Here is a 25,182-nt window from a genome sequence, read left to right on the forward strand (position 1 = left end):
AGTTTGCTGACCTCTTCTCTGACTTAAAACAATATTTTTCAAACTGCTGGTTTTACCATCAGTGTGTAAAAGCTCATAGTTTCAATTTTGTCTTATTTTGTTTATTACTCTCCCTATCATATGGACTGTATCACACCAATTTTTTTGTCTCTTAGTCTATGAAAACTTCTGCCATTGGCTCTGGGTGACTTTCCTCTCTCACTCGCATGTTACAGGATCAGTCTTTTGCCGGGGGGATTAAATGTATGACAACTGCTAGATTTATGAGTGCAATGCTAGCCTGAGATGAAGATCAAAGCTCATTCTCCATGAATGCTGAGTGATGTCCATTTCCAAACTCAAATCCTGAATCACAGTTTAAGCAGAAATTAACACCTTCGCTAAGCTGGATATCTAAGTGCTCTGATTTGAGGCAGAAAAGAAGGGAGAAGTTCCTCTGTATTCAATGAGAGAAAGGCTGCATGATCTTTTCCGAGACATTATGAGGAGGTTACTATGTGAGAGGTGCTGTTCATAAACATAATATAATATAATGTAATATAACATAATAAAATATAATATAAATGAAAGGCCTCCTTTAACATCCTGTTCCATAAACAGGCCTCTTTTATGGATGAATGCTAGGTAAATCAGATTTCAATTCTATTCACTGCTTTCAAACAGGCAGTTAACCATAACTGTTAGTTATACCAATGGCTCCCTACACTTTAGGAAAATGAATCCAAAGTGTGAGTTCATTAGAAAAGTACCATTGCTATCTAAAGAGTAACCCAAGGTCAGAAACACAGAATACTGAGAATGTAAACCATGCTTCAATCGACAATTTAGTGATAATTATAATGGTCAGATCTAGCATAGGTAAGATACAAAGGCATAAAATCTAGGAGGGCTTTGCTTCCACTGTGCAGTGATTCTAAGTACCCTCAGAAATAAAGTGCTCTAAGTTTCTACATATTCTTCCTGTTAGAATATTTAATATCTTATTTGCTATTTTATCAGTTATAAACACTTGAAGCTAGTGGAATTTAGTGACTTTAGCTCTCTCCTATAGTCCCAGAAACTTCACCCTTATTCATTTTTACCTAAATTAGCTGTGGTTTAGAAGAACGGGTTCGGGGTGTGGGGCAGAGGAAATAAAATAATGTTATACACATATATACAATTATGATGAATGATTTTCTGTTCGCTCTCCAGGAGAACGAGATAACTCCCTTCTTGGGAGTTCTGCCTCCTGCCTAAAACAGATATTCCGACACATTCTAAAAAACATAATTTCCATATACTTCATAATTGAGTGAAACTAAACCAGTATAATCCTCAGTGAAAAAAAATTCCACACAAGAATAGCAGTACAATACTCTGAATTTTCAAAGGAATGTGAGGTGATGGAAGCTAATCAAAAGTATGAGAAGGACTTAAAAATGAAGCAATTTCTAAGTGCAAATCAACAAAACTGCCTCTCCTTCTTCAATCATCCACCATTTCAAGGTATTGAAGCATGGTTTAAAATGTACCAACTGTCTAGATTCAACAGAGCCAGAGATATTTTTTTTCTAACTTTTATTTTAGATCCAGGGGTACATGTTCAGGTTTGTTATAAAAGTAAATGGCATGTTGCAGGGGTTTGGTGCACAAATTATTTTGTTGTCCAGGAATGAGCCAAGGACCTGATATATATATCACTATATAACCTGACCACAGGTTATACAGTGATACTTCCACGATCCAGTGTCTGATTAAGTTGGCATTCTCAAGTACTCTGAATGACAGGGAGTTTAAAGTTTAAAAAGCTTTAAGAAATCTAAGAACACAAATTTAAGCAAAAACTAAGACACACATTTGTATCTGCAGTTGTGAAAATGAAAAGTGGCTTAAATGTGTCTACTATCCCCAAGATTTTCTAAATGAGGAAAATTTTACAAGATAGAAAGTGATATGGTAATTACAATGAGATACTATACTCTATGCTTTCCAGATTAAGAAATCTTATTTTCTCCAGTAAAAATGGTCTAAAGAACTACTTCGCAAATGCCTGCACTTACAATTTCTCAATTATGATGAATTAATGTTATGTACAGAGTATACTACTGCAGGTAAAGATGATCAAGTGATGAACTATGTTGAAATAACAAAATGACATTTTGTTATGCATAGTAGTTGAAAAGGTAAGACACAAAGTATAAGAATAATTGTTTTATTTGGAGGAAAAAACCTTTGGTAAACGTTGCTTTAGTTTTTGAGTAAATAATAATTTTGTAGAAACTCATGCACATTATGTATTACATTTTTATAAGAAAAAAATGATTGATCAGGAGCTCAGACTGAGAAAAGGTTATCTCTTCACATAACCAAGTGTCAGAAAAGCTTATAGAATCAGTACTAATTCAGTCCAAAAACTCCACTGTAGAAACAGAGTAATTATTCTAATGATGATCCTGAGTCACCAAGAAAAATTTAACTCTTGGTGGCCTGAATTTTTGGTGAGGTCATCCTTTCTGTTCTGTACAACTGAGGCCATATTGATATATTCGTGCAATATACTTATATAGCTCCCTCACACATACACTCAGGAGTTTCTGGTATTTTACGGACAGTGAGTAGTGAATCAACATCTCCCTACACATAAGTTCCACAACAGCAAGGATTTTTCTGTGTACAGTCACCTTATAGCCCCACTGTTTAAAACAGTGCCTAGTACACAATAGATACACAGTAAACATTTGTGGAATGAATAGCTGTCATTTATAGAAGACCTGCAGCCTAACCTACACCCATTTCCTACCAAAAGAACTTGCAAGTTATTTATTCCTTGAAAATCTTAGATAATGAGTAATATCACTTAGGTATGCCAAGGATATCAAGGTAAGAAAGTAGAATATTTCGAAATAAAGATGATTAAAATGCTAGCTTTCAGGTGTCTTAGAATCAGACCCTATGAGAGGTTGCTAAACTAAGATCATACAACAGAAAGGGGAGACACTACAATAGAGATTTTTGCATAGCAATATTCAAATCAAGAAACCACGTCAAACACTGGTTAAGCATCACCTTCAAGCAAAGCCAATGTTACAGCTGCAGAACACTTCTTCCTCAAGAGTAGACTCCCCCATGAGCTATCCAAGCCAGGGTGGCATGGGTTTGGAAAACCAATCCTACATTTCTCATTCATTCACCTTAAAAAACAAAAACAAAAACAAACAAACAAACAAAAAACCCAACAGCAGGAAGATATTAGCAACATGGAAAAGACTTATCTTGAATTACCTGGTGCCGGGCTCGACTCTGGTCCAGGAGCTGCCGGGACTGAAGTTTTTGTTGCTCAAGTTGCTGCAGGGCAAAATGGAGCTGGTAGCTGCCAGCTGTGGGATGATACTTGTGCTGGGGGACCACCCCTGTAGCCTTGCTGTACACGTTGTTTTCTACCTCTCCTTCCCAGGCAAAGCCACCTGTCTGGAGGCTCCTAAAGAGAAAAGCACTCAGGTTACTTAGAGTAAGTGGTTGTATGAACAATGTAAAGGAAAGGAGATAGATGTCTTGGGTATTCTTCCTGCATGGAACCAAGCACAGTTTGGAATTACAAATCTACTTGTGTGATATTATCTGACTCCCCCACTAAACCGTAGCTCCATGATGACAAGGACAGGGTCTGCCTTGCACTCTGTTCTTTTCCTAGCACATAGTAAATGGCCTGGCACATGCTAAATGTACAATATATTTGCTGGATGTCAAACAACTGAAATAAGAATTTTTGGCCGGGCGCGGTGGCTCATGCCTGTAATCCCAGCACTTTGGGAGGCCGAGGCGGGTGGATCACGAGGTCAAGAGATCGAGACCATCCTGGTCAACATGGTGAAACCCCGTCTCTACTAAAAATACAAAAAATTAGCTGGGCATGGTGACACATGCCTGTAATCCCAGCTACTCAGGAGGCTGAGGCAGGAGAATTGCCTGAACCCAGGAGGCGGAGGTTGCGGTAAGCCGAGATCGCGCCACTGCACTCCAGCCTGGGTAACAAGAGTGAAACTCTGTCTCAAAAAAAAAAAAAAAAAAAAGCATTTCACTCCCCTGTGATTGCCAGAAGACCTACAAGAAGAGCTCAGAGAGCTTCAAGTGCAGGATGGTGGGCTAACTTAAGGCAGGGCAGGAACAGACACACAGTCATCTTCTTTAACATCAACTTCAAAAGGAAAAGGGTTCATCATACAGAATTCTTGTTTCGTCTTGACCATGCATTAGTTAAATATCTAAATATTTTTAGAAGCTGTTTATATTTGAGCTTATGTCCCTATCACTGGGTAACATAAATGGTGGGGGAAGACACTTTTTTCATTATTCCAAATTTACCTCAATATGGTCCCCACTGAGGCTGACAATCTGTACACCCCAGGAAGGCGAAGTGCCGGGGGCCTTTTTGAATAATCAGTACCTATGCTATGCTTTATTTGTTAAATACTTTGACTATCTTCCTTGCCCATTTGTTTATTTATTTATTTAGAGACAGGGTCTTACCCTGTCACCCAGAATGGAGTGCAGGGGTGCAATCACAGCTCACTGCAGTCTCGACCTCCCCATACTCAGGTGATCCTCCCACCTCAGCCTACTGAGAAGCTGGGACTATAGGTGCACGTGTGCCCCCATGTCTGGCTAATTTTTGTATTTTTTATAGAGACAGGGGTTTCACCACATTTCCCTGACTGGTCTCCAACTCCTGGGCTCAAGTGACCTGCCTGCCTCAGCCTCCCAAAGTGCTTGGATTGCAGGTGTGAGCCACTGCGCCCAACCCCAAATTCTTAAATTCTAGATTCTGGTGACCATGTCTGTGTACTTCCTAGCTGAAGTCTTTACAACTCTAGACTACATTTCCCCGCTCAGATCATTGCTCCCAGTAGAAAAGACCCCATTTATACCACATTGCTCCCATTTGGCTGGCCATTATCAAAACAAAATACCTGAAGATAACAAGGGTCGCTGGGTATGTGAAAAAACCGGGACCCTCGTGCAATGCTGGTGGGAATATAAAATGGTACAGCTACTGTGGAAAACACTTCCAATGTTCCTCCAAAAGTTAAACACAAAATAACCAAATGATCCAGAAATGTTCCTTGTAGATATATATGGAAAAGAACTGAAATTAAAACTAATAACTGTATACCAATGTTCATAGCAGCATTGTGCAAAGTAGCCAAAAGATGAAAACAACCCAAATGACTATCAACAGATGAATCTACATACAACATGTACAGAACCTTGAAGATATTACGCTAAGTGAAATAAGTCAGTAACAAAAGGACAAACATTATATGATGCCACTTATGTGAGGTACCTAGAATAGGTAAATTTTAGAGACAGAAAGTACAATGGTGGTTGTCAAGGGCAATGGAATTAGGGAATAGGAAGTCATTTTTCAGTGAGTACTGCCGCTTTAGTTTGGGATGATGACAAAGTTCTGAAGACAGATGGTGGCTAATAGTTGCAAAATAGTATAAATGTAGTAAATGCCATGACATTGTACACTTAAAAATGGTTAAAATGGTAAATTTAATGCTAAATATATTTTAATATGATTTTCTAAAGGTCTCATTTCTTTTGAGAACAGTCTTATTTGTCAGTACTTTGATTCCTTAACACTTTTGGTTATTCTTGGGACCTTCCTCTTTTTTTAAAAATTTATTTTTATTTTTTGGAGACGGAGTTTCATTTGCTGCCCGGGCTGGAGTACAATGGCACAGTCTCGGCTCACTGCAACCTCCACCTCTCAGGTTCAAGCGATTCTTTTGCCTCAGCCTCCCGAGTAGCTGGAATTACAGGGATGTGCCACTATGCCTCGCTAATTTTGTATTTTTAGTAGAGATGGGGTTTCTCCATGTTGGTCAAGTTGGTCTTGAACTCCTGACCTCAGGTGATCTGCCTGCCTTGGCCTCCCAAAGTGCTGGGACTACAGGTGTGAGTCACTGCACCCAGCCTGGGAGCTCCTTTAATTACACCATATTTTTTTTCTTTTTAGGTACAGTGATAAGAAAACTACATAGAAGAAACATAAGACTCTCATGGTGAACAACCTTGCTCCAAGCCCTGGTTAACGGGACTTAGACAAATGAAAGGATGCCTAAATTGAGAGACGTGTTCATAGTGATTTAAATCAGTGTTATTCTTTCCTTTGGCATTAAAGTCATTTCAATGACAGAGGTGTAGCAACCCTGGGGTGAGGCTACACAGATCTTCCTGAAGGCTGACCTATAAGCCACTTGCTTATCTATAGCCTGTCCTGATGACTCATCAGAGCACTGTGGGAGGCAGCAAAGTGAAATGTTTGCTGAGCTCAGAAGTCCATGCTCCTCTGTTCCCTGTGCCTTTTGGGGCCTCTGCTTTCAGTTTCCCAACTCTCTTAAAGAGATTTCCAAATCCCTCGTTAAGGGTAAGTTTGTCAACTGTATTCCGAAGTCCATGGATGAAAGGCTTTCTATCTCATAATCTCACCTCTGATATGTCACACCCCTTACTCATTTCCTCCCACAGTTTGGCTCCCACGGTTCAGCTTCTCAATTATATACCATCAGCTAATCTTCTTGGAGAACACACCAAAAACCTCACAGCTTATCTATTAAGTTTTCTGAGTGTGACATTTGATCTTGAGTGATCCTTCTTCAAGTGCCTCAGTCTGCATGTTATTAGACAGTTAAAAGGGCATGATCTTTCCCAAGAGACTTCTAGAGATATGGAGAAATATGGTGAGCACTGATCAAATATAAATAAATACTTCAATACATTAATAAAATGTTAACATTATTCACAAAGCAGGGTGTTGAGTGAGAGTAAAACAGGATTACATTGTTAGGAAAGGAGGAGCCTGAAAAACCTGTTATCTCTTTTCTCATTAATGAGGGAAGAGAAAAGCTTAATGAAGACAAAACACCCAGAACTACTGAATAGCTACTGGCTCAGCTAAAGAAACAGAATCAGCTGTGAGTAGAAGGGGCAGCCATCAAGGAAGGTATCTAGGTTCAAGGCAGGAGTGGGCTGATCAGGTGAACAAATGAATACGAAGGAAAGAAATAGGTGAAAAAGCAGGAACGGCTTTAGCTGATTAACCTTGAGATTTCCACATTAATTAGGGCAGGTGCTGCTTTGAATCCAGAATGAAACTATTATTTACAAAAACTGGACAAAAATTCAGACAGCCCATCAACAGTGATTTTTCTTTCATTCTTGCTTTGCTGGTTACAGAAGTTTCCAGCTACGGGAAGCAATCTAGACTCAGAGATTAGATTTAAAGGATTTATATAACTATAAAACTTACATCAGAATTCATTTCACTGGCTAGCTAGATTGGTTCATTTGCTAAAAGCTGTTTTAATAACAAATATCCCCAGGAGACATTCACTTTAATGTTTTCTTGTGCATCAGAAATTAAAGTCTGTAACCAGGCCCCTTTACTTGGGGATGATCGTGGACAGGTTTGCAGGTGTGTGAATATGAGGTGGGGGTCTCTGGATGCATAAAGAGTAGGACAGTGGGCAAGAGAAGATCAAATAAGGAATTATGGATAAGAAGGGATGTGTTCCTCCAACTGTACACATATTGAACAGACTGGAACATCATAAACTTTTACAATGAATCTGTTTTTAATCTCATCAGTAACATAAGCCCAGTCTACAAATCACAAAAGGAAGTTTCTCAAGCAAGTGGAGGCTTTTAGCAAAGAGGCAGGAATTTTTACAGTGCAACAGTGGGTGGGGGCAGAAATGCTCAGCTGTGTAATGTAATCAGTGCCACGAGAAACTTGCTTGCTTTGAGTTACAGTGGGTGTTACTCAGGTCATGGTATCTCACACGTAAAGCACAAGCCTTTGGGGTTTGCAATATGCAAGTGCCATAATGATCGACACAGATGAGGCCAGGTATACTGTAACTTGGCCTTTCCTTGATTTCTGGTGCCTGAGTTTATAGATCTAAATACTCCTTTCTAGGCAGCTCATAGTTTCCATTTCAACCAAAATTCCATCCCATTCTTGAACCTCAACGAATTCTATTTTTCTAATGTTTTCTACCACCAAAAATTTTGAGGTTCAATCATTCTCTCCAAACTTTAGTGTTTTTCTTTGCTCAATACTAAAACATAATAATTGTACATAGCCCCTGTAAATATCTTCTAATCGTTTTTACTTTATTTCTACAACAGAGTATATGGAGCCAAGAAAATTAGCTGTGAAAAGGCTCTTTGCTTAACATCTGATTCAAAGTGAATTATGCTATATTTCCCCTGTACCTATGTAGTGAATAGGCAACAATGTAGTAAGTTTTTCTAAATACTACATTCTCTTATTTGCCTATCCATTTAGAACTTTATTTTTTCTACATTGTACTGTGGCACTGCAGGATGAAATGTTTTTCTCTACAACTTCCCTTCTTGCAGCATACCTGCAACCTCCAGCAATGAACATCGAAGGGCTATACTTTTCCCTATGGTTAAATCAAACGGATACTAGTTTTAGGGAACTTGGAGGGAATCTGAAAAATGTAAAGCAAAACCTCAACAGGAAGTTGTACTCTCTATAAAGATATGCAGAGGATTGTTATATATGTACAGAGTGTGATTCCATGGTCTATTTCACCAGCCTCCTCCACCCAAGTCCAGACAAACATGAGTTACGATGTACAACGATGCCCCTGCTCTTTTTGATGGTGCTTTCAACTGTCACAACGATGGAGGTGGAGGTATCACTGACATTTAATAGGTGGAGGTCAGGGTACTAAATATCCAGAAAAGCAAGGAACAGTCTTATATTAGGAAAATGTGTGCTGCTTAAAATGCCAGTGGTGCTTCTGGTGTGAAACACTATAAGGCTATGAAGGAGGTGCTTTCTGGGGAGAAATTATTTCTTTATAAGACAGACTATTCACTTCAATGGCACTTTATGAAACGTATAGAGATTTAAATTTTCAAGTATTAGGAAGATGTCAAACTCACAGTGAAAAGCTGCAATTTTATCATTGACAACAAATACTGCCACTTTTATACTCTGAAGTGATAGGCTCACTGTTTATTTTTGAGGAAACGTCTGCCAAACATCCAAATCCAAATAACCACGTTTGTCTATCAGATGCTCTTTCAAGTTCAGTCACAAATGCCTTTCCTTGAGACAACTATCACATGCTATGCAGCAGAATTGCTTTATGTGTACATCTCATTTTGTCAGATAGAATATTAAAAAGATATATACTCCAGTGTTGAGTTATAAAAAATTACTATTACTGCTTATCAAGGATATTCTTAAGTAGCACTGGCATTTCTTTTAAGTGAAAATGCTATGGTGGTAAAGAATACAGTGACTACTACTACAGTTTGGTGCCACTGCCTGAATCCGTGCTAAGGCATGAGCAGTTTTATAAACCCACCATCGTTTTTGTACCATCAGTGCAAATTTCAATACAGTGAAAAAAGTATCACTATGAAAATGGTTTGACTCTATTAGCTTCCTCGAATGGTCTTGAGGATCCCCCACTCTTCTCAACTTCCTCAAGGCTCCCAGGTCCGCTAACAGTGCTTTGTGAATCATAGAACTGTTGCAATATATATATATATATATATATATATATATTTTGAGGCGAAGTTTTGCTCTTGTGGCCCAGGCTGGAGTGCAATGGCATGACCTTGGCTCATCACAACCTCCGCCTCCCGGGTTCAAGCGATTCTCCTGCCTCAGCCTCCTGAGTAGCTGAGATTACAGGCATGCACCACCATGCCTGGCTAATTTTGCAATTTTAGTAGAGATGGGGTTTCTCCATGTTGGTCAGCATGGTCTCAAATTCCCAACCTCTGGTGATCCGCCCACCTCAGCCTCCCAAAGTGCTGGGATTACAGGTGTGAGCCACTGCACCCGACCACAATACATATTTTTCAAATTTAAAAACCTGAACATTTTCTTACAAAGAAAGAAAATTTTAAGCCCAGATGATTTCAAAATGAATTCTATGCTGGGCATGATAGCACTTTGGGAGGCTGAGGCGGGTGGATTGCTTAAGGTCAGGAGTTCGAGATCAGTCTGGCCAACATAGGGAAACCCCATCTCTACTAAAAATACAAAATTAGCTGTGAGTGGTGACTGGTGCCTATAATCCCAGCTGAGGCAGGAGAATTGGTTGAACCTAGGAGGTGGTGGTTGCAGTGAGCAGAGACCATGCCATTGCACCCAGCCTGGGCGACAGAGTGAGACTACTATCTTAAAAAAAAGAATTTTATCAAACAAGAGGAAATGATTCCAATCTTTCACAAACTCTTTCAGAAAAGAGCAGAGGGGAAAAAAACAACTTCCCAACTCATTCTATGAGGCTAGCATATCTCTAATACAGAAATCTGACAAAGATACTACAAGAAAAAAAATTACTTTCTTTTGGTCTTTTCAGACCAATACGTCTGATGAACACAGATACATAATACAAAATATTAGCTAATAAAATTTATCTATCTCATCAACCAACCAATCAAATACAAATAGGATACTATATCATAGCCAAGTGGCATTTACCATAGGAATGCAAGGCTAACATTAGAAAAAAATTCATATAATTCACATTAAGAGAATGAAGAAAAGTCATATATTAATACTAGACATGAAATGCATTTGACAAAATCAAACACCCATTTATGACAAACATTCTTAGTAAACTAGAAAACATTTCTATTCAACACCAGTAATGGATGACCTAGTTGGTATAAGGCAAGAAAAAAAAATTATTCATTGACAAATGATTTTTTTTTTTTTTTTGAGACGGAGTTTCGCTCTTGTTACCCAGGCTGGAGTGCAATGGCGCGATCTCAGCTCACCGCAACCTCCGCCTCCTGGGTTCAGGCAGTTCTCCTGCCTCAGCCTCCTGAGTAGCTGGGATTATAGGCACGCGCCACCATGCCCAGCTAATTTTTTGTATTTTTAATAGAGACGGGGTTTCACCATGTTGACCAGGTTGGTCTCGATCTCTCGACCTTGTGATCCACCCGCCTCGGCCTCCCAAAGTGCTGGGATTACAGGCTTGAGCCACCGCGCCCGGCCGACAAATGATTGTTTACATAGACAACCTTATAAACTTGATGGAAACACTGCTAGAACTAATAAATAAATGTAGCAAAGTTGTAGGAATCATGATCCATAAACAAAATACAATAATATTTTTATATACTAGAAATACACAATTGGAAAATGAAATTTTAAAAAGGAATACAACTTGGCCAGGCACAATGGCTCACGCCTGTAATCTCAGCACTTTGGGAGGTTGAGGTGGGTGGATCACAAAGTCAGGAGTTCCAGACCAGCCTGGCCAATATGGTGAAACCCTATCTCTACTAAAAATACAAAAGTTAGCGGGGTATGGTGGTGGGCACCTGTAGTTCCAGCTACTTGGGAGGCTGAGGCAGGAGAATCACTTGAACCTGGGAGTCAGAGGTTGCAATGAGCCGAGATTGTGCCACTGCACTCCAGCCTGGGCAACAGAGAGAGACTCCATCTCAAAACAACAACAACAACAACAAAAACTTACAATATCATGAGAATACATCAAATACCTAAGAATAAATCTAGTAGAAAATACATAAGGTCGCTACAGTGAATTTATAAAACATTAATTTAAAAAAATTAAACAGCTGGGCGCGGTGGCTCAAGCCTGTAATCCCAGCACTCTGGGAGGCCAAGGCGGGTGGATCACAAGGTCAAGAGATTGAGACCATCCTGGTCAACATGGCGAAACCCCATCTCCACTAAAAATACAGAAAAGTAGCTGGGCATGGTGGCACATGCCTGTAATCCGAGCTACTCAGGAGGCTGAGGCAGGAGAATTGCCTGAACCCAGGAGGCGGAGGTTGTGGTGAGCCGAGATCGCGCCATTGCACTCCAGCCTGGGTAACAAGAGCGAAACTCTGTCTCAAAAAAAAAAAAAAAGGATAAAAAAATTCAGCAAAACCCACATAAGTACAAAGATATACCATGTTGACTCGCTGGAAGACTCAATATTGTTAAGATGTATATTCTGTATTTCAGATGTTGTTTTTCTCAGTTTCACAATTTCCATTTAGAAATCTGTCTTGATTACTGTTATTACTTTTTTTGAGATGGAGTCTCACTTTTGTCCCCCAGGCTGGAATGCAGTGGTATGATCTTGGCTGACTACAACCTCCACCTTCTGGTTTCAAGCAATTCTCCTGCCTCAGCCTCCGGAGTAGCTGGGATTACAGGCATGCACCACTATACCCAGCAAATTTTTGTATTTTTAGTAGAGATGGGGTTTCGCCATGTTGGCCAGGCTGGTCTCAAACTCCTGACCTCAGGTGATCAGCCCACTTCAGGCTCCCAAAGTGCTGGGATTATAGGCGTGAGCTACCATGCCTGGCCAATATTTTGTATTTTTCATTCATTAAAGCATATTTTCCTTTATATCCTTGTGCACAGTCACTTTAACATCCTTGTCTGTTAATTCTATCATCTGGGCCTTCTAAGGATTGGTCTTCATTGATTATCTTTTATTCTGAGGACAGGTCATATTTTCCTATTTCTTCCTATGTTGAATAGTTTCATACTGTATCCTGGATATTCTGAATGATATATGTTGTAGAGACTGGATTGTATTATGTCACTCTAAAGAATGTATGTGTATGTGTTTTTAATTGACGGTTAACTTGGCAAACCTCAGATTGCAATTCTTTCTTCCACTCAGTGGGCTGCAGCTCTGATAAGGCCTTTTTGCTTTGCCTGCATGCTTTGAAGTATGTCTTGCATATGCATTAGTCAGGGGTCAGTCAGAAATTTGGGAAAATTTTCTACGTTGATTTCAGGCTTCCCTTTTCTGGAGATGCCTCATTTCTAGAGTTTCCCTCTCCCTCTACAGCAGATGTGGTTGTCCTGAACTCCATCCTTCGGTTCATCCAGCCAGTTAAGGCTGTAGATTTTGGGGCAAGTTCTATCTGCTCCATGTGGTGCAAACTATGACTTGCCCTTAAGTGAAAAGGCAACAAGAGAAAACAAACAGAAAACTCGCCCCTGGCAATTCCCTTCTTTCAAATGTTGATTCCTCTCCAGTATCAATCAGCTTTTGTTCACCCTCCAGTGCCTTTAAATAGTTGTATTTTATATTTCATCAAGTAGATTGATCAGATAAAGAGGTAGCCACTACCAGAACTGGAAACTACCCCCTAACTTATCTCTAGATTCAATTCGATCACAATATAATTCCAGCAGGCTTTGTTTTTGTTGTTGAAAAAACTGACATGTTGGTATTTTTTCTTTTTTTCTTCCAGCATACTTCTGGTAGCAGTAAAGGTTGATTTTAACATTATGGAAAAAAAAAATCAAAGAATCTACAATAATCAAAATAATCATGAAAAAGAGGACGTATATCACCTGATTTCAAGACTACTATAAAACTACCATAATCAAGACATTTCTACTCATCAAAAGACATCACTAAGAAAAAGAAAATGAATGAGCAAGACATGCCTTTGAGGAAAAATATTTGCAATAGAGGAATGCATATGTGACAAAGAATTTCTACTGATAAAATATAAAAATGCCCTGTTGTTGTTGATTTAAATAATTAAAATAATGAGATTTAAGAACATGTAAATGATTTGAACAGGCAATTTACAAAAGAAAATGTGTGAATGGCTAAGAAGCAAATGAAAAGTTCTCAACATCAGTATTTACCAGGGAAATGCAACAAACATCTTACATCTACTAACATGACTAAAATCAAACAGACAATATCAGATGTTAGTGAACATGAAGAACAATTAGAACTTTCATACATTGCTGATGGGGGTATAAAATGATACAATCATTGCAGAAAACTACTTGTCAGTTTCTTATAAAGTAAAAACATATATTTACACGACAAGAATTCTACTTCTAGGTATTCACCCAAAAGAAAGGAAAATATGGCTAAAAAATTTTGCATAAGAATTTTCATTGAATTTGTATTCATAATAGTCAAAAACTGGAACCAATCCTAATGCCTATTATTAGAGAAATAAACAAACTGTGGTATATTCATACTATGAAATACTACTCAATAAAAAGGAATGAAAACTGCTCACATAAGCAACAAAACAGATTAATTTCAAAAACACTGTATTAAATGAAAGAAGCCAAACACAAAAGAACAAATAATGTGTGATTCCATTTATAAACAGGCACAACAAATCTACTGTGAGAGGAGTCAGAAGAAATATTACCAGTGGGGAGGGGCAGTACTGACTGGAAAAAAACAAAGGAATTTTGAAGTGTGATGGAAATGTTCTATATGTTGTATTGTATGGTGGTTACACAGACATATAAGATTGCTGAAACTCATCAAATTGAACAGTTAAAATATATGTTTTTTTCTCTCTTTTTGAGATGGAGTCACTCTGTCACCCAGGCTGGAGTGAAGTGGCATGGTCTCGGCTCATGGCAACCTCCCTGTCCCGGGTTCAAGCGGTTCTCGTGCCTCAGCCTCCTGGGCAGCTGGGATTACAGGTATACACCACCATGCCCAGCTAATTTTTGTATTTTAAGTAGAGACGGGGTTTCACTGTGTTGATCAGGCTGGTCTCGAACTCCTGACCTCAAATGATCTGCCCGCCTCGGCCTCCCAAAGAGTTGGGATTACAGGCATGAGCCACCACACCCAACCAAAATAGATGTATTTTTACTTTATATAATTATACCTCAATTTTAAACAGACAAACATGCAAACAAAAATTTACAGCATTTTCACTTATCTTTAATCAAAACTCATGTTAGTATTTCCCTGTTTTTATGATTTCCTGATTTTAGCTATAAAGTTACTTTTTCTCTTCTTGTACTTTGCAATACTGGGATCATATGTAAAGGTACATGCCTAAGTAGTTATTTCATTTCAGTGCAATTCAATCCACATTTATTGGACACTGTTTCTAGGTGCTTATGGACTACCAAGAACAAAAACACATAGTTCCTGCTTTTAAAAAGCTTATGATCTAGAGCAATGACTTGTAAGGTAAGTCCACAGGGAAAAAGAGGAGGTGAAAAAAATGTCAGGACTGGCAGGACTCTGGAATAGGTGGCATTAACACAGGGGTTCAAAGCCCAGGAGATGGTAGGTAGAGTCTACGGGAATCAGCTTATATGATAGCATTAGTGATGAAAATCATGTTAGTCTGAATGACTAAAGTAATCTGGCATGAAGGGCTGAAGAAGTGAGAAATGCAAGCACAGTGACAATATTGGAGTAAATTAGTCCTATGGATGAAAGGCAGAAAGAATGGTTGGCTCTGAAAGTGAGCCTGATAATATATTAATATTAAAAGTCAAATGTAGTTAGAAGAGAGTCAATGGGCCATAATAGTTAAATTCAGCACTAAAATTGCATAGTGTAGGCTCTGTAAAGAACAAATCTGTTTATGAAATGCATTCAATGAATGATTGAGAACTACTTTCATTCGTGAAAAAGTCAAAGGTTCTGTAAAGAACAAATCTGTTTATGAAATGCATTCAATGAATGATTGAGAACTACTTTCATTTGTGAAAAAGTCAAATGCATTTAGATATAAACTTAATACATACTGAAACAGTTTACTAAAAAGTCTTAAGGTAAAAGGGAAATTATAAATTAACTATAACTGTTAATAACTTGATAACTGCTGACTGGGAACACTGACAGCTAGCCAAATGAAATCCGTGCTTAACATTACTTAAGTGAGTTAGATGGACCTCCCAAGAGTTCACGCTCATAGTGACAAGTGCTTTGACTCTAAGAGAATTTATGTGTTAGAACAAGATTTTTAAGTGATCTCTAAAAATTCTGATACCAAAGAAACTAATTTTTTTTTTAACCTTTGAGTTTATACCGTGAGATAAGAGTATACTCTCTTCTGCCTTTCCTGTTTTGAACCCATGGAGTTATACAGAAATGGTTCTTCTATGGGAAGAGTTAAAAAGTAACAGGGATGGTGTTAGAGACACTGAAAAGCTCAGAAATAATCTAGAAAAATGATGTGAACTTTTGATGCTAGGTCAAAAGCACGTAAACTATATGAAATTATAAGTGCCAGCTGATCTTACTGCTTTGGAACAGGGTAAAAGGACTTCGCAACCTTTAGATAATTTGTTTATTTGAGAGGATGAAAGGCTCATGGGAATGGATTAAAGAAATAATCCCAGAAAGAAGACAAAAAGAAATAAAAGGTTTTGGTGGAAACAAATCAAAACCAATGCAAGTGCTGAGACAGTGAGAGATTTCAGGAGGCCTTGCCCCCAGGACACACACCACGGCTCTGCAAAGGACCACCCTCAGAAGGGGAGGCAGCAGCGCCGTGACTAAGACTGAGGTCAAGCGCAAGACTGCGAGGTTCAGATCCTAGCTATACCACTAGAAGCAACACGTTTAACTTCTCCGTGCTTTGGTTTCATTTCCTTAGCTGTGAAGTAAGAATAAAAATTAATACCACCATTCACAGGGTTGGTCTAAGAATTAAATGTGATCATCTATATACAACATTTAGCACAATGGCAGCATAATAAATGTTCAGTGAATATTAGCTGTTATTATTATTATTATTATTTTTTTTTTTTGAGACAGAGTCTCACTTTGTCGCCAGGTGCCAGGCTGGAGTGCAATGGCACAATCTCAGCTCACTGCAACTTCCGCCTCCTGGGTTCAAGCACTTCTTCTGCCTCAGCCTCCCAAGTAGCTGGGACTACAGGCACATGCCACCAAGCCCAGCTAATTTTTTTTTTTATTTTTAGTAGAGATGGGGTTTCACCATGTTGGCCAGGATGGTCTCGATCTCTTGACCTCGTGATCCGTCCGCCTCGGCCTCCCAAAGTGCTGGGATTACAGGTTTGAGCCACCGCGCCCGGCCTAATATTAGCTATTATTAACATTCTTCCCATGGAAAGTGAATCCAAGCTTTTGGGGCATGGAGGAACCAATAAGGTTACTAACAAGCATTACTTCTGGGAAAGAAGTATACTACTTCAAAGCAGTATTTACAATCTCTTTACCAAGTTTTATGTCTATGTGGGATCACCTGGGTGATCAATGAGGGCAGCCAAACTACTGGATCCAAAAAAAGATGCGAGAATCACCCAGATGTGTGAGCAGGAGAGTCAAGTCCACTTGCCAGTCTCACCCACGAGGGACAGCAGTGGCACAGAGGCCGAGGGGACTTTCCTATGGTGGAAGCCTGCTGCTCCATGCCAAGCCCACTTGCAGAATGCTCTAATTTTGGGCAAAGTGGCTCCTGTCGGGAAGAGGGAGGTTTACTAATAATGCTGATTACCAGAGAGAAGCAACGGTTCAGGCACTGGATGTGAGCACTGATCAATGAGGAAGATGACCAAATCTTCCTCCCCTCCCCCAAGGCTAAATCACCACCAGCAGCTACACACCCTTTAACCTTTTCAAAATGAAACAAAACCAAAGCAATTTTTAAAGAATCAAACCATTATATCAATGCTTTAAATCTGAAAGACAAAAAGGCATAAAGAAATTTATCCATGATCCAACAAATCAACATTTTGTCAGCATGCTGACGTATATGCTTCCTGTGCGTGTATTTCCCTTGCACAGAGTGATTCTGTACTATATGCTTTATAACTTGCTTTTTTCATCTGACAATAAGTTAAGAACATTTTCCCACAAGATAATATGGGGTGAGTGCTCACTGCAACCTCTTAACTCCCAGGCTCAAGCAATCCCTCCACCACCTCTGCCTCTTGAGTAGCTAGGACTATAGGCAGGTGCTAATATACCTGGCTGATTTTTTGTTTCTTGTAGAGATGAAGTCTCACTATGTTGCCCAGGTTGGTCTCGAACTTCTGGACTCAAGGGATCCTCCTGTCCTCAGCCACCCCAAGTGCTGGGGTTACAGGCATGAGCCACCTTATCTGTCCTTCCATTGTTAAATTCTATTATATTTAAAGTCAGCCTTAACCCTTCAAGTCTTCTTCACACTTGAATTTTGAACCCACATGAAAGGCTTTATGTTTTTCTCTATTAAATTCCATGAATCAGATTCATTTTTTCTAGGCTGCTTAAATCATGGTGAATCCTGCCTGTCATCCCAGGTATTCATTATTCCATGGAATTCCTACTTGATGTCATCTTAAAACAGGATCACATGTCTTCTAGATACATAAATGCCTAGCATATAGTAGACACCTAAATAAATATGAATGAATAAATGCACTGATAAACATGAGGAACTATAAATCAAGGACAGAGTCCTAGAAACTTAATTCTCAAACGTTGATTCACTGTTTGGGTACAGCTGCACATGTAGTTACCATTTTTTTTTTTTTTTTTTGGAGACAGGGTCTACCCTGTCACTCAGGCTGAAGTGCAGTGGTATGATCTTGGCTCATTGCAACCTCCACCTCCTAGGCTCAAGCAATCCTCCCATCTTAGCTTCCCAAGTAGCTGGGACTACAAGTACACACTACCATACCCAGCTAATTTTTTGTATTTTTGTTAGAGACAGGGTGGTCTCAAACTCCTGGGTTCAAGTGATCCACCCGCCTTGGCCTTCCACAGTGTTGGGATTACAGGTGTGAGCCACTTACCTGTAATCTGACTAGTTTCCAAATATTAACACACCTGATCAGTTACCAAATATTCTTAATGACAGTATTACCACATTCACTTATCTCTTTTGTGCTCACAAGATTTCATTATGCGTTGGTGAAACCTAGTTACAGTAATTCGTTTTCAGTCCCCTGGTCTTCTCTTACCAAAGTAATTCTACCATGAAGGGAAATGAAGTTAGTCTAGCATAACTTACTTTTTTCATGAATTAATGCTGGGCTTAAATGATTCCCTTTTACTTCTCTAAGGACAGCCAACTTACTGGTTTGCTAATCTATTAGATTTTGGCCCAAAACTGACATCTCAATTACCAGTTTATATATTCAGCATCTAACTTATTTCTATCTCTTCCTCTTTTCCCAGCATATGACCTCCTTCTTTGTGGATTAAATCATCTACTGAATCACTATCACAAGCACTAGAAACATAAATCAGAAATTAGTAATTGTAAGAACTGCTCTTCTGTGGACATAGTAATTCAACAGAGAGAATAAGGTTGACTCAGTGAAAAGGATTAAGAACATGGGTAGGATCCAAATAAAATATCTAATTTGAAACACAGAATTACAAGCTCTTGAGAAGAGACTTCTGATTAACCACTCAATAAGCAGAGATACAGAACAGGAAAAAGCAGCAGAAGTGATGACAAGAAGATGGTGGGGATGGAGATGTTTTCGCCAACTTTACTTTGTTTTTATTAAATAATGGTGTTACAATTACATAAACTTGGGAAGAATACATGGAGGTATCATGTCAAAAAGCTAGAAGCTGATATGTCTGTCCTTTAAAAGTACAATGAGTACATAGTATTCCATGGTGCGTATGTGCCACATTTTCTTTATCCAGTCTATCATTGATGGGCATTGGGTTGGTTCCAAGTCTATTCACTATTGTGAATAATGCTGCAATGAACATACATGTGCATGGGTCTTTATAGTAGAATGATTTATAAGCCTTTGGGTATATACCCAGAAATGGGATTGCTGGGTCAAATACTACTTCTGGTTCTAGGTCCTTGAGGAATTGCCAACTGTCTTCCACAATGGTTGAACGAATTTACACTCTCACCAACAGTGTAAAATTATTCCTATTTCTCCACATCTTCTCTGGCATCTGTTGTTTCCTGACTTTTTAATGATCACCATACTAACTGGCCAGAGATAGTATCTCACTGTGGGTTTGATTTGCATTTCTCTAATGACCAGTGATGATGAACTTTTTTTCACATGTTTGTTGGCTGCATAAATGTCTTCTTTTGAGAAGTATCTGTTCACATCCTTTGCCCACTTTTGGATTTTTTTTTCCTGTAAATTTAAGTTTCTTGTAGATTCTGGATATTAGCCTGTTGTCAGATGGACAGATTGTAAAAATTTTCTCCCATTCTGTAGGTTGCCCGTTCACTCTGATGATAGTTTCTTTTGCTGTGTAAAAACTCTTTAGTTTAATTAGATCCCATTTGTCAATTTTGGCTTTTGTTGTCATTGCTTTTGGTATTTTAGTCATGAATTCCTTGCCCATGCCTATGTCCTGAGTGGTATTACCTAGGTTTTCTTCTAGAGTTTTTATAGTTTTATGTCTTATGTTTAAGCCTTTAATCCATCTTGAGTTAATTTTTGTGTAAGGTGTAAGGAAGGGGTCCAGTTTCAGTTTTCTGCACATGGCTAGCCAGTTTTCCTAATACCATTTATTAAATAGGGAATCCTTTCCCCATTGCTTGTTTTTGTCAGGTTTGTCAAAGATCAGATGATTGTGGATGTGTGATGTTATTTCTGAGGCCTCTGTTCTGTTCCATTGGTCTGTATCTCTGTTTTGGTACCAGTACCACACTGTTTTGGTTACTGTAGCCTTACGATATAGTTTGAAGTCAGGTAGCATGATGCCTCCAGCTTTGTTCTTTTTGCTTAGGATTGTCTTGGCTAAATCGGCTCTTTTTTGGTTCCATGTGAAATTTAAAGTAGTTTTTTCCTAATTCTGTGAAGAATGTCAATGGTAGCTTGACGGGGATAGCATTAAATCTATAAATTACTTTGGGCAGCATGGCCATTATCATGATATTGATTCTTCCTCTCCATGAGCATGAAATGTTTTTCCATTTGTTTGTGTCCTCTTTCATTTCCTTGAGCGGTGGTTTGCAGTTCTCCTTGAAGAAGTCCTTCACCTCCCTTATAAGTTGTATTCCTAGGAATTTTATTCTCTTTGTAGCAATTGTGAATGGGAGTTCACTCATGATTTGGCTCTCTGTTTGTCTATTATTGGTGTATAGGAATGCGTGTGATTTTTGCACCTTGATTTTGTATCCTGAGACTTTGCTGAAGTTGCTTATCAGCTTAAGGAGATTCTGGGGTTTTCTAAACATACAATCATGTCATCTGCAAGCAGAGGCAATTTGACATCCTCTCTTCCTATTTGAATACCCTTTATTTCTTTCTCTTGCCTGATTGACGGCCAGAACTTCCAATACTATGCTGAACAGAAGTGGTGAGAGAAGGCATCCTTGTCTTGGGACCGTTTTCAAAGGGAATGCTTCCAGCTTTTGCCCATTCGACATGGTATTGGCTGTGGGTTTGTCAGAAATAGCTCTTATTATTTTGAGATATGTTCCATCAATACCTAACTTATTGAGAGTTTTTAGCATGAAAGGATGCTGAATTTTATCCAAGGCCTTCTCTGTATCTATTGAGATAATCATGTGGTTTTTGTCATTGGTTCTGTTTATGCGATGAACTGTTTTATTAATTTGCATATGTTGAACCAGCCTTGCATCCCAGGGATGAAGCCGATTTGATCGTGGTGGATAAGCTTTTTGATGTGCTGCTGGATTTGCTTTGCCAGTATTTTACAGAGGATTTTTACATCGTTGTTCAACAGGGATATTGGCCTGAAATTTCCTTTTTTTGTTGTGTCTCTGCCAGGTTTTGGTATCTGGATGATGCTGGCCTCATACCATGGAATACTATGCAGCCATAATAAAGGATGAGTTCTTGTCCTTTGCAGGGACATGGATGAAGCTGGAAACCACTGTTCTCAGCAACCTAACACAGGAACAGGAAACCAAACACCACATGTTCTCATTCATAAGTGGGAGCTGAACAATGAGAACACATAAACACAGGGAGGAAAACATCACACACTGGGGCCTGTTGTGGGGTGGGAGGTAGGAAAGGGATAGCATTAGGAGAAATACCTAATGTAGATGACGGGTTGATGGGTGTAGCAAACCACTGTTGCAGGTATATACCTATGTAACAAACCTGCCATGTTCTGCACATGTATCCCAGAACTTATAATAATAAAAAAAAAAAAAGAAGAAGAAGAAGAAAAGAAAAGTACAATGAGATCCCAGCCAGTTGGACTTGACAATGGATACAGAATGTGAACCAGACTTCTGCTGTCTCCACACCCCTACCACTCTATGATCAATGGAATGGTCCCTAGGAGGAAGAAATAACGACAAAGTTGGATTTCTTAGTCCATCTGGCAGAGACCCTGGGAGTAAGCTTTATGGAATACAAAGCTGGATATAAAAACCAAAGCTTTCAAAAGGTTAAGTTCACAGCACTGTTATAGAAGGCAACTTAGGATTCTGGGAGTGAGCCAGTTATGGAGATAGAGACTCCCTGGTCCTTTATCTATTAGCAGTCTGGATCTGAAAAGACAGATTGGTCCTTAGCCTTATGAACACGAAATGTCTTTGATCCAGTTCTTTATTTTGGCATAACCAGCATACCACATGAAGCCTAAAAAATGTAGCTGTGAACTAAAAAAGAAGTGAGCAAAGAATGACCTTTAAGAAAGCCAAAGGAGAACTCCCTGACACCAGTTCATTCAACAACGAAGACTGAGTTCAGTTCAGCAGGATTTTTATCAAATCAAGGGAAAAGTCTTTGTGACAGTAACATCGGCACACATAAGCACAGCTGGACCTTATTGTAAAACTGGACCACCATCACCTAGCTATCGCACTATGCAAAGGCAAGCCAGGAAAAGATTTTAGAGTGGAAGTTAATGTGGATCTTGTCTAGGGCAGCTGACATGCCAGTTTCCAAGAACTTCTACATTGAATTGTAGCTGGGTTCAAACCTAGTGTAAACAAACAGCTTACAGAGTGTCACAAATTTAGAATTCCTGCCCCATCACATCAGTTAGGCTCCCTTCACTTCTCTTTTGCCCAGGAAGCAAAACATCAGGCAACTTGGAACAGTGGGGCCTACAGTTTTTCTGGTTCCAGTAGCCTGCCTCTGCCCTCTTTCTTTAGTTGGCCAAGGGAAATAGGAGACAACTCCAAAAACTCCACCTTTTTATTTTAAACCTTCTCCACCTGACCTTTTTCTTTCTTTATAAATAAAGACATTTTTATAAAATGGGGAAAATACAGGAGAAATCACAAGAGATTAAAAAAAAAAAAAAAAAAAACAGGGCCAAAGGAAGAAAAGAAAATGTATACTTATAATTAAGCCTTTCTCTTACTGGATCACCAGCAACAGCAGCAGCATTTTGGAACTTGTTAAAAACAAAAATAATGGAGTCTCACTCCAGGCCTACTAGGATCAGAAACTCTGTGGCTGGGCCCAGCAATCGGTGTGTTAACAAGCCTTTCAGGTGATTTTGACACACACAAAGAATCACTGGCAGAGTGGTTAAGAGCATGGATTCTGCCACCATATTGCTTGGAGTTGGATCCTGATCGCCATTCATCAACTGTGTTATCTTGGGCAAATGATTTCATTTCTCTATGCTTAGTTTCGTCATCTGTAAAATGAGGATAATAACAGTACTTATAGAGTAGCTGTGAGCATTAAATCAGTTAATACGTGCAAAGCTTTTAGAACAGTTGCTGGTACACGGTAAACGTTACCTATTAAGTGAGTTAAGGTGCATAAAGCATTTAATTATTATTAGTTACTATTATTTTTTATTTATGATATTGTTTTTGAGCTTCAATGAGACATAATGCAAATTTCTCACAACCCAAGAGAAAGTCCATATTCCTCTATGGCAAACTGTGTCCTCTTGGTATAAAGAAGCTAATCAGCTTTGGTATTAATGTGATAAAAATAGCAATACAGAACAAGTATTTTAGGAACTGAATCCAGTGTAATTCTTTGCCTCTAAAGCTCTAAATTCAAACATTACATTTGCCAAGGAAGAAATGCATGATTCATCTCTATGCCTGCCTTATGGACTAATTCCTCACACTCTGAGTCCATAAATGGCATGGAGGTTAACAGGGAACTCTTTCATTATCTCTTCTAATTCTTTACATCCTTTCATGATATCATGATTCCCTTCCAAAATACTATAACTTTTAAAACATATGCTTTCTAAGTCATAGCTGAAATGACAGATCACATTTATAAAAAGGGTTGTCCAACACTTGTGTGATTAGGCCATTGTAAAAACCCAACAGGACCAAAACATCCATAACTTCTATCCCCTAGAGTTATAAGATTTCCCTTATGTAATTCCTCACCATCTAAAACAAACCATCCGTACTTGCCTGACCTGTTGGTTTACATCTATTTAAAAAAAATAAGTTCTATTCAGGAAAGTCAGCCTACAAAGCAAGTCAAAATTCAATCTAATTTGTAAATACTATACAAGCCATATATTTAGAGTTAGCCTCTTCAGGCTATTGATGTTTTCTGCCCACACACTCAAAGCTGCTCTATGGAATTGGCATTTGACAAAAGCAAAACACTATACAAATACACAGACTGGGGTAAAGATATTTGTACTGCTGAACTCTATCACACCAGCCCCTAATTTTTTTTTCATTTTTGTTCACAGAGTGTTTCTTATAATCCACCAGTGATAGTTTATTTTTAGAATATCCATCTATCTTTTGTACATTATCACCAAAAAATAGGTCTAGGCTGGTCTGGGAGGCCATTGCGGAAAGACTGGTACTGATTTTCCTCCCTCGAAAAGTAGGAAAGTTAAACTAGAGAAAAGAACGCGAGCTTTCACATCAGAAAGACCTTGACGCAAATTCTAGGGCCATCAGTTACCTCATGTGTGACCATGGACAAATTCTAACACCTCTAAGACAATTTCATCATTTATACATAAGACAATGTAACAATGCCCACGTTACAGCCCTGTGTCCAGGACAAATCATAGAAAGCACAGGATCTGGCATAAACCAGGCACTCAATAAATGTTGTTAAGCTCCCTTTTCCTTCTCCTTCTGTTCTTCTCTTTCACAACTTATAGCACAGATTCTTACCGTTTCAAAATAAGGGAGAAACACTTCTGAACTAGTATCGAGCTGGAGGGCATTTCAAACTATATAAAAATTCAGTTAAAAATTAAAAACATGCTGACTGCAAAAATGGGTAAGTACCAAAAAGTACAAAGAAGGATGAAAAAAGTCACCCACAGGGCCTTTCTATAGCCATGGGGAATCCTTTAGTATGTTTCATTCCAGTCTTGTCCAGTACATTTTAATTATACTACTCATCTTTATCATTTAGTATTAATGTCAACATATAATGGATACATTTATGTATTTCAAATTCCTGCTACTCCCCAAACTCTGTATGCCACTGTGCTGGGAACAGGACACCAGCTTTAAAAAACAAGAGAAGGCAACAAC

The 25,182-nt window shown here is 38.8% G+C and overlaps 1 protein-coding gene across 15 annotated transcripts in view; it reads right to left on the reverse strand.

Moving 5' to 3' along the window:
- The window catches only part of TTLL5 (tubulin tyrosine ligase like 5), a 280,545-nt gene that overhangs the window by 75,123 nt on the left and 180,240 nt on the right, over positions 1-25,182 (reverse strand). For all 15 annotated transcript variants that reach the window (XR_012516125.1, XM_039469444.2, XM_074392954.1 and 12 more), the window contains one exon: positions 3,265-3,460. Coding sequence is in view for 14 of the 15 variants with exons in the window: in XM_039469444.2 (XP_039325378.1) it covers positions 3,265-3,460 (196 nt within the window). In the remaining variant the exon portion in view is untranslated. The remainder of the gene's footprint in view (positions 1-3,264; positions 3,461-25,182) is intronic.

Source organism: Saimiri boliviensis, chromosome 2 (genome assembly GCF_048565385.1).
Source record: "Saimiri boliviensis isolate mSaiBol1 chromosome 2, mSaiBol1.pri, whole genome shotgun sequence".
NCBI classification, from domain to species: Eukaryota; Metazoa; Chordata; class Mammalia; order Primates; family Cebidae; genus Saimiri; species Saimiri boliviensis.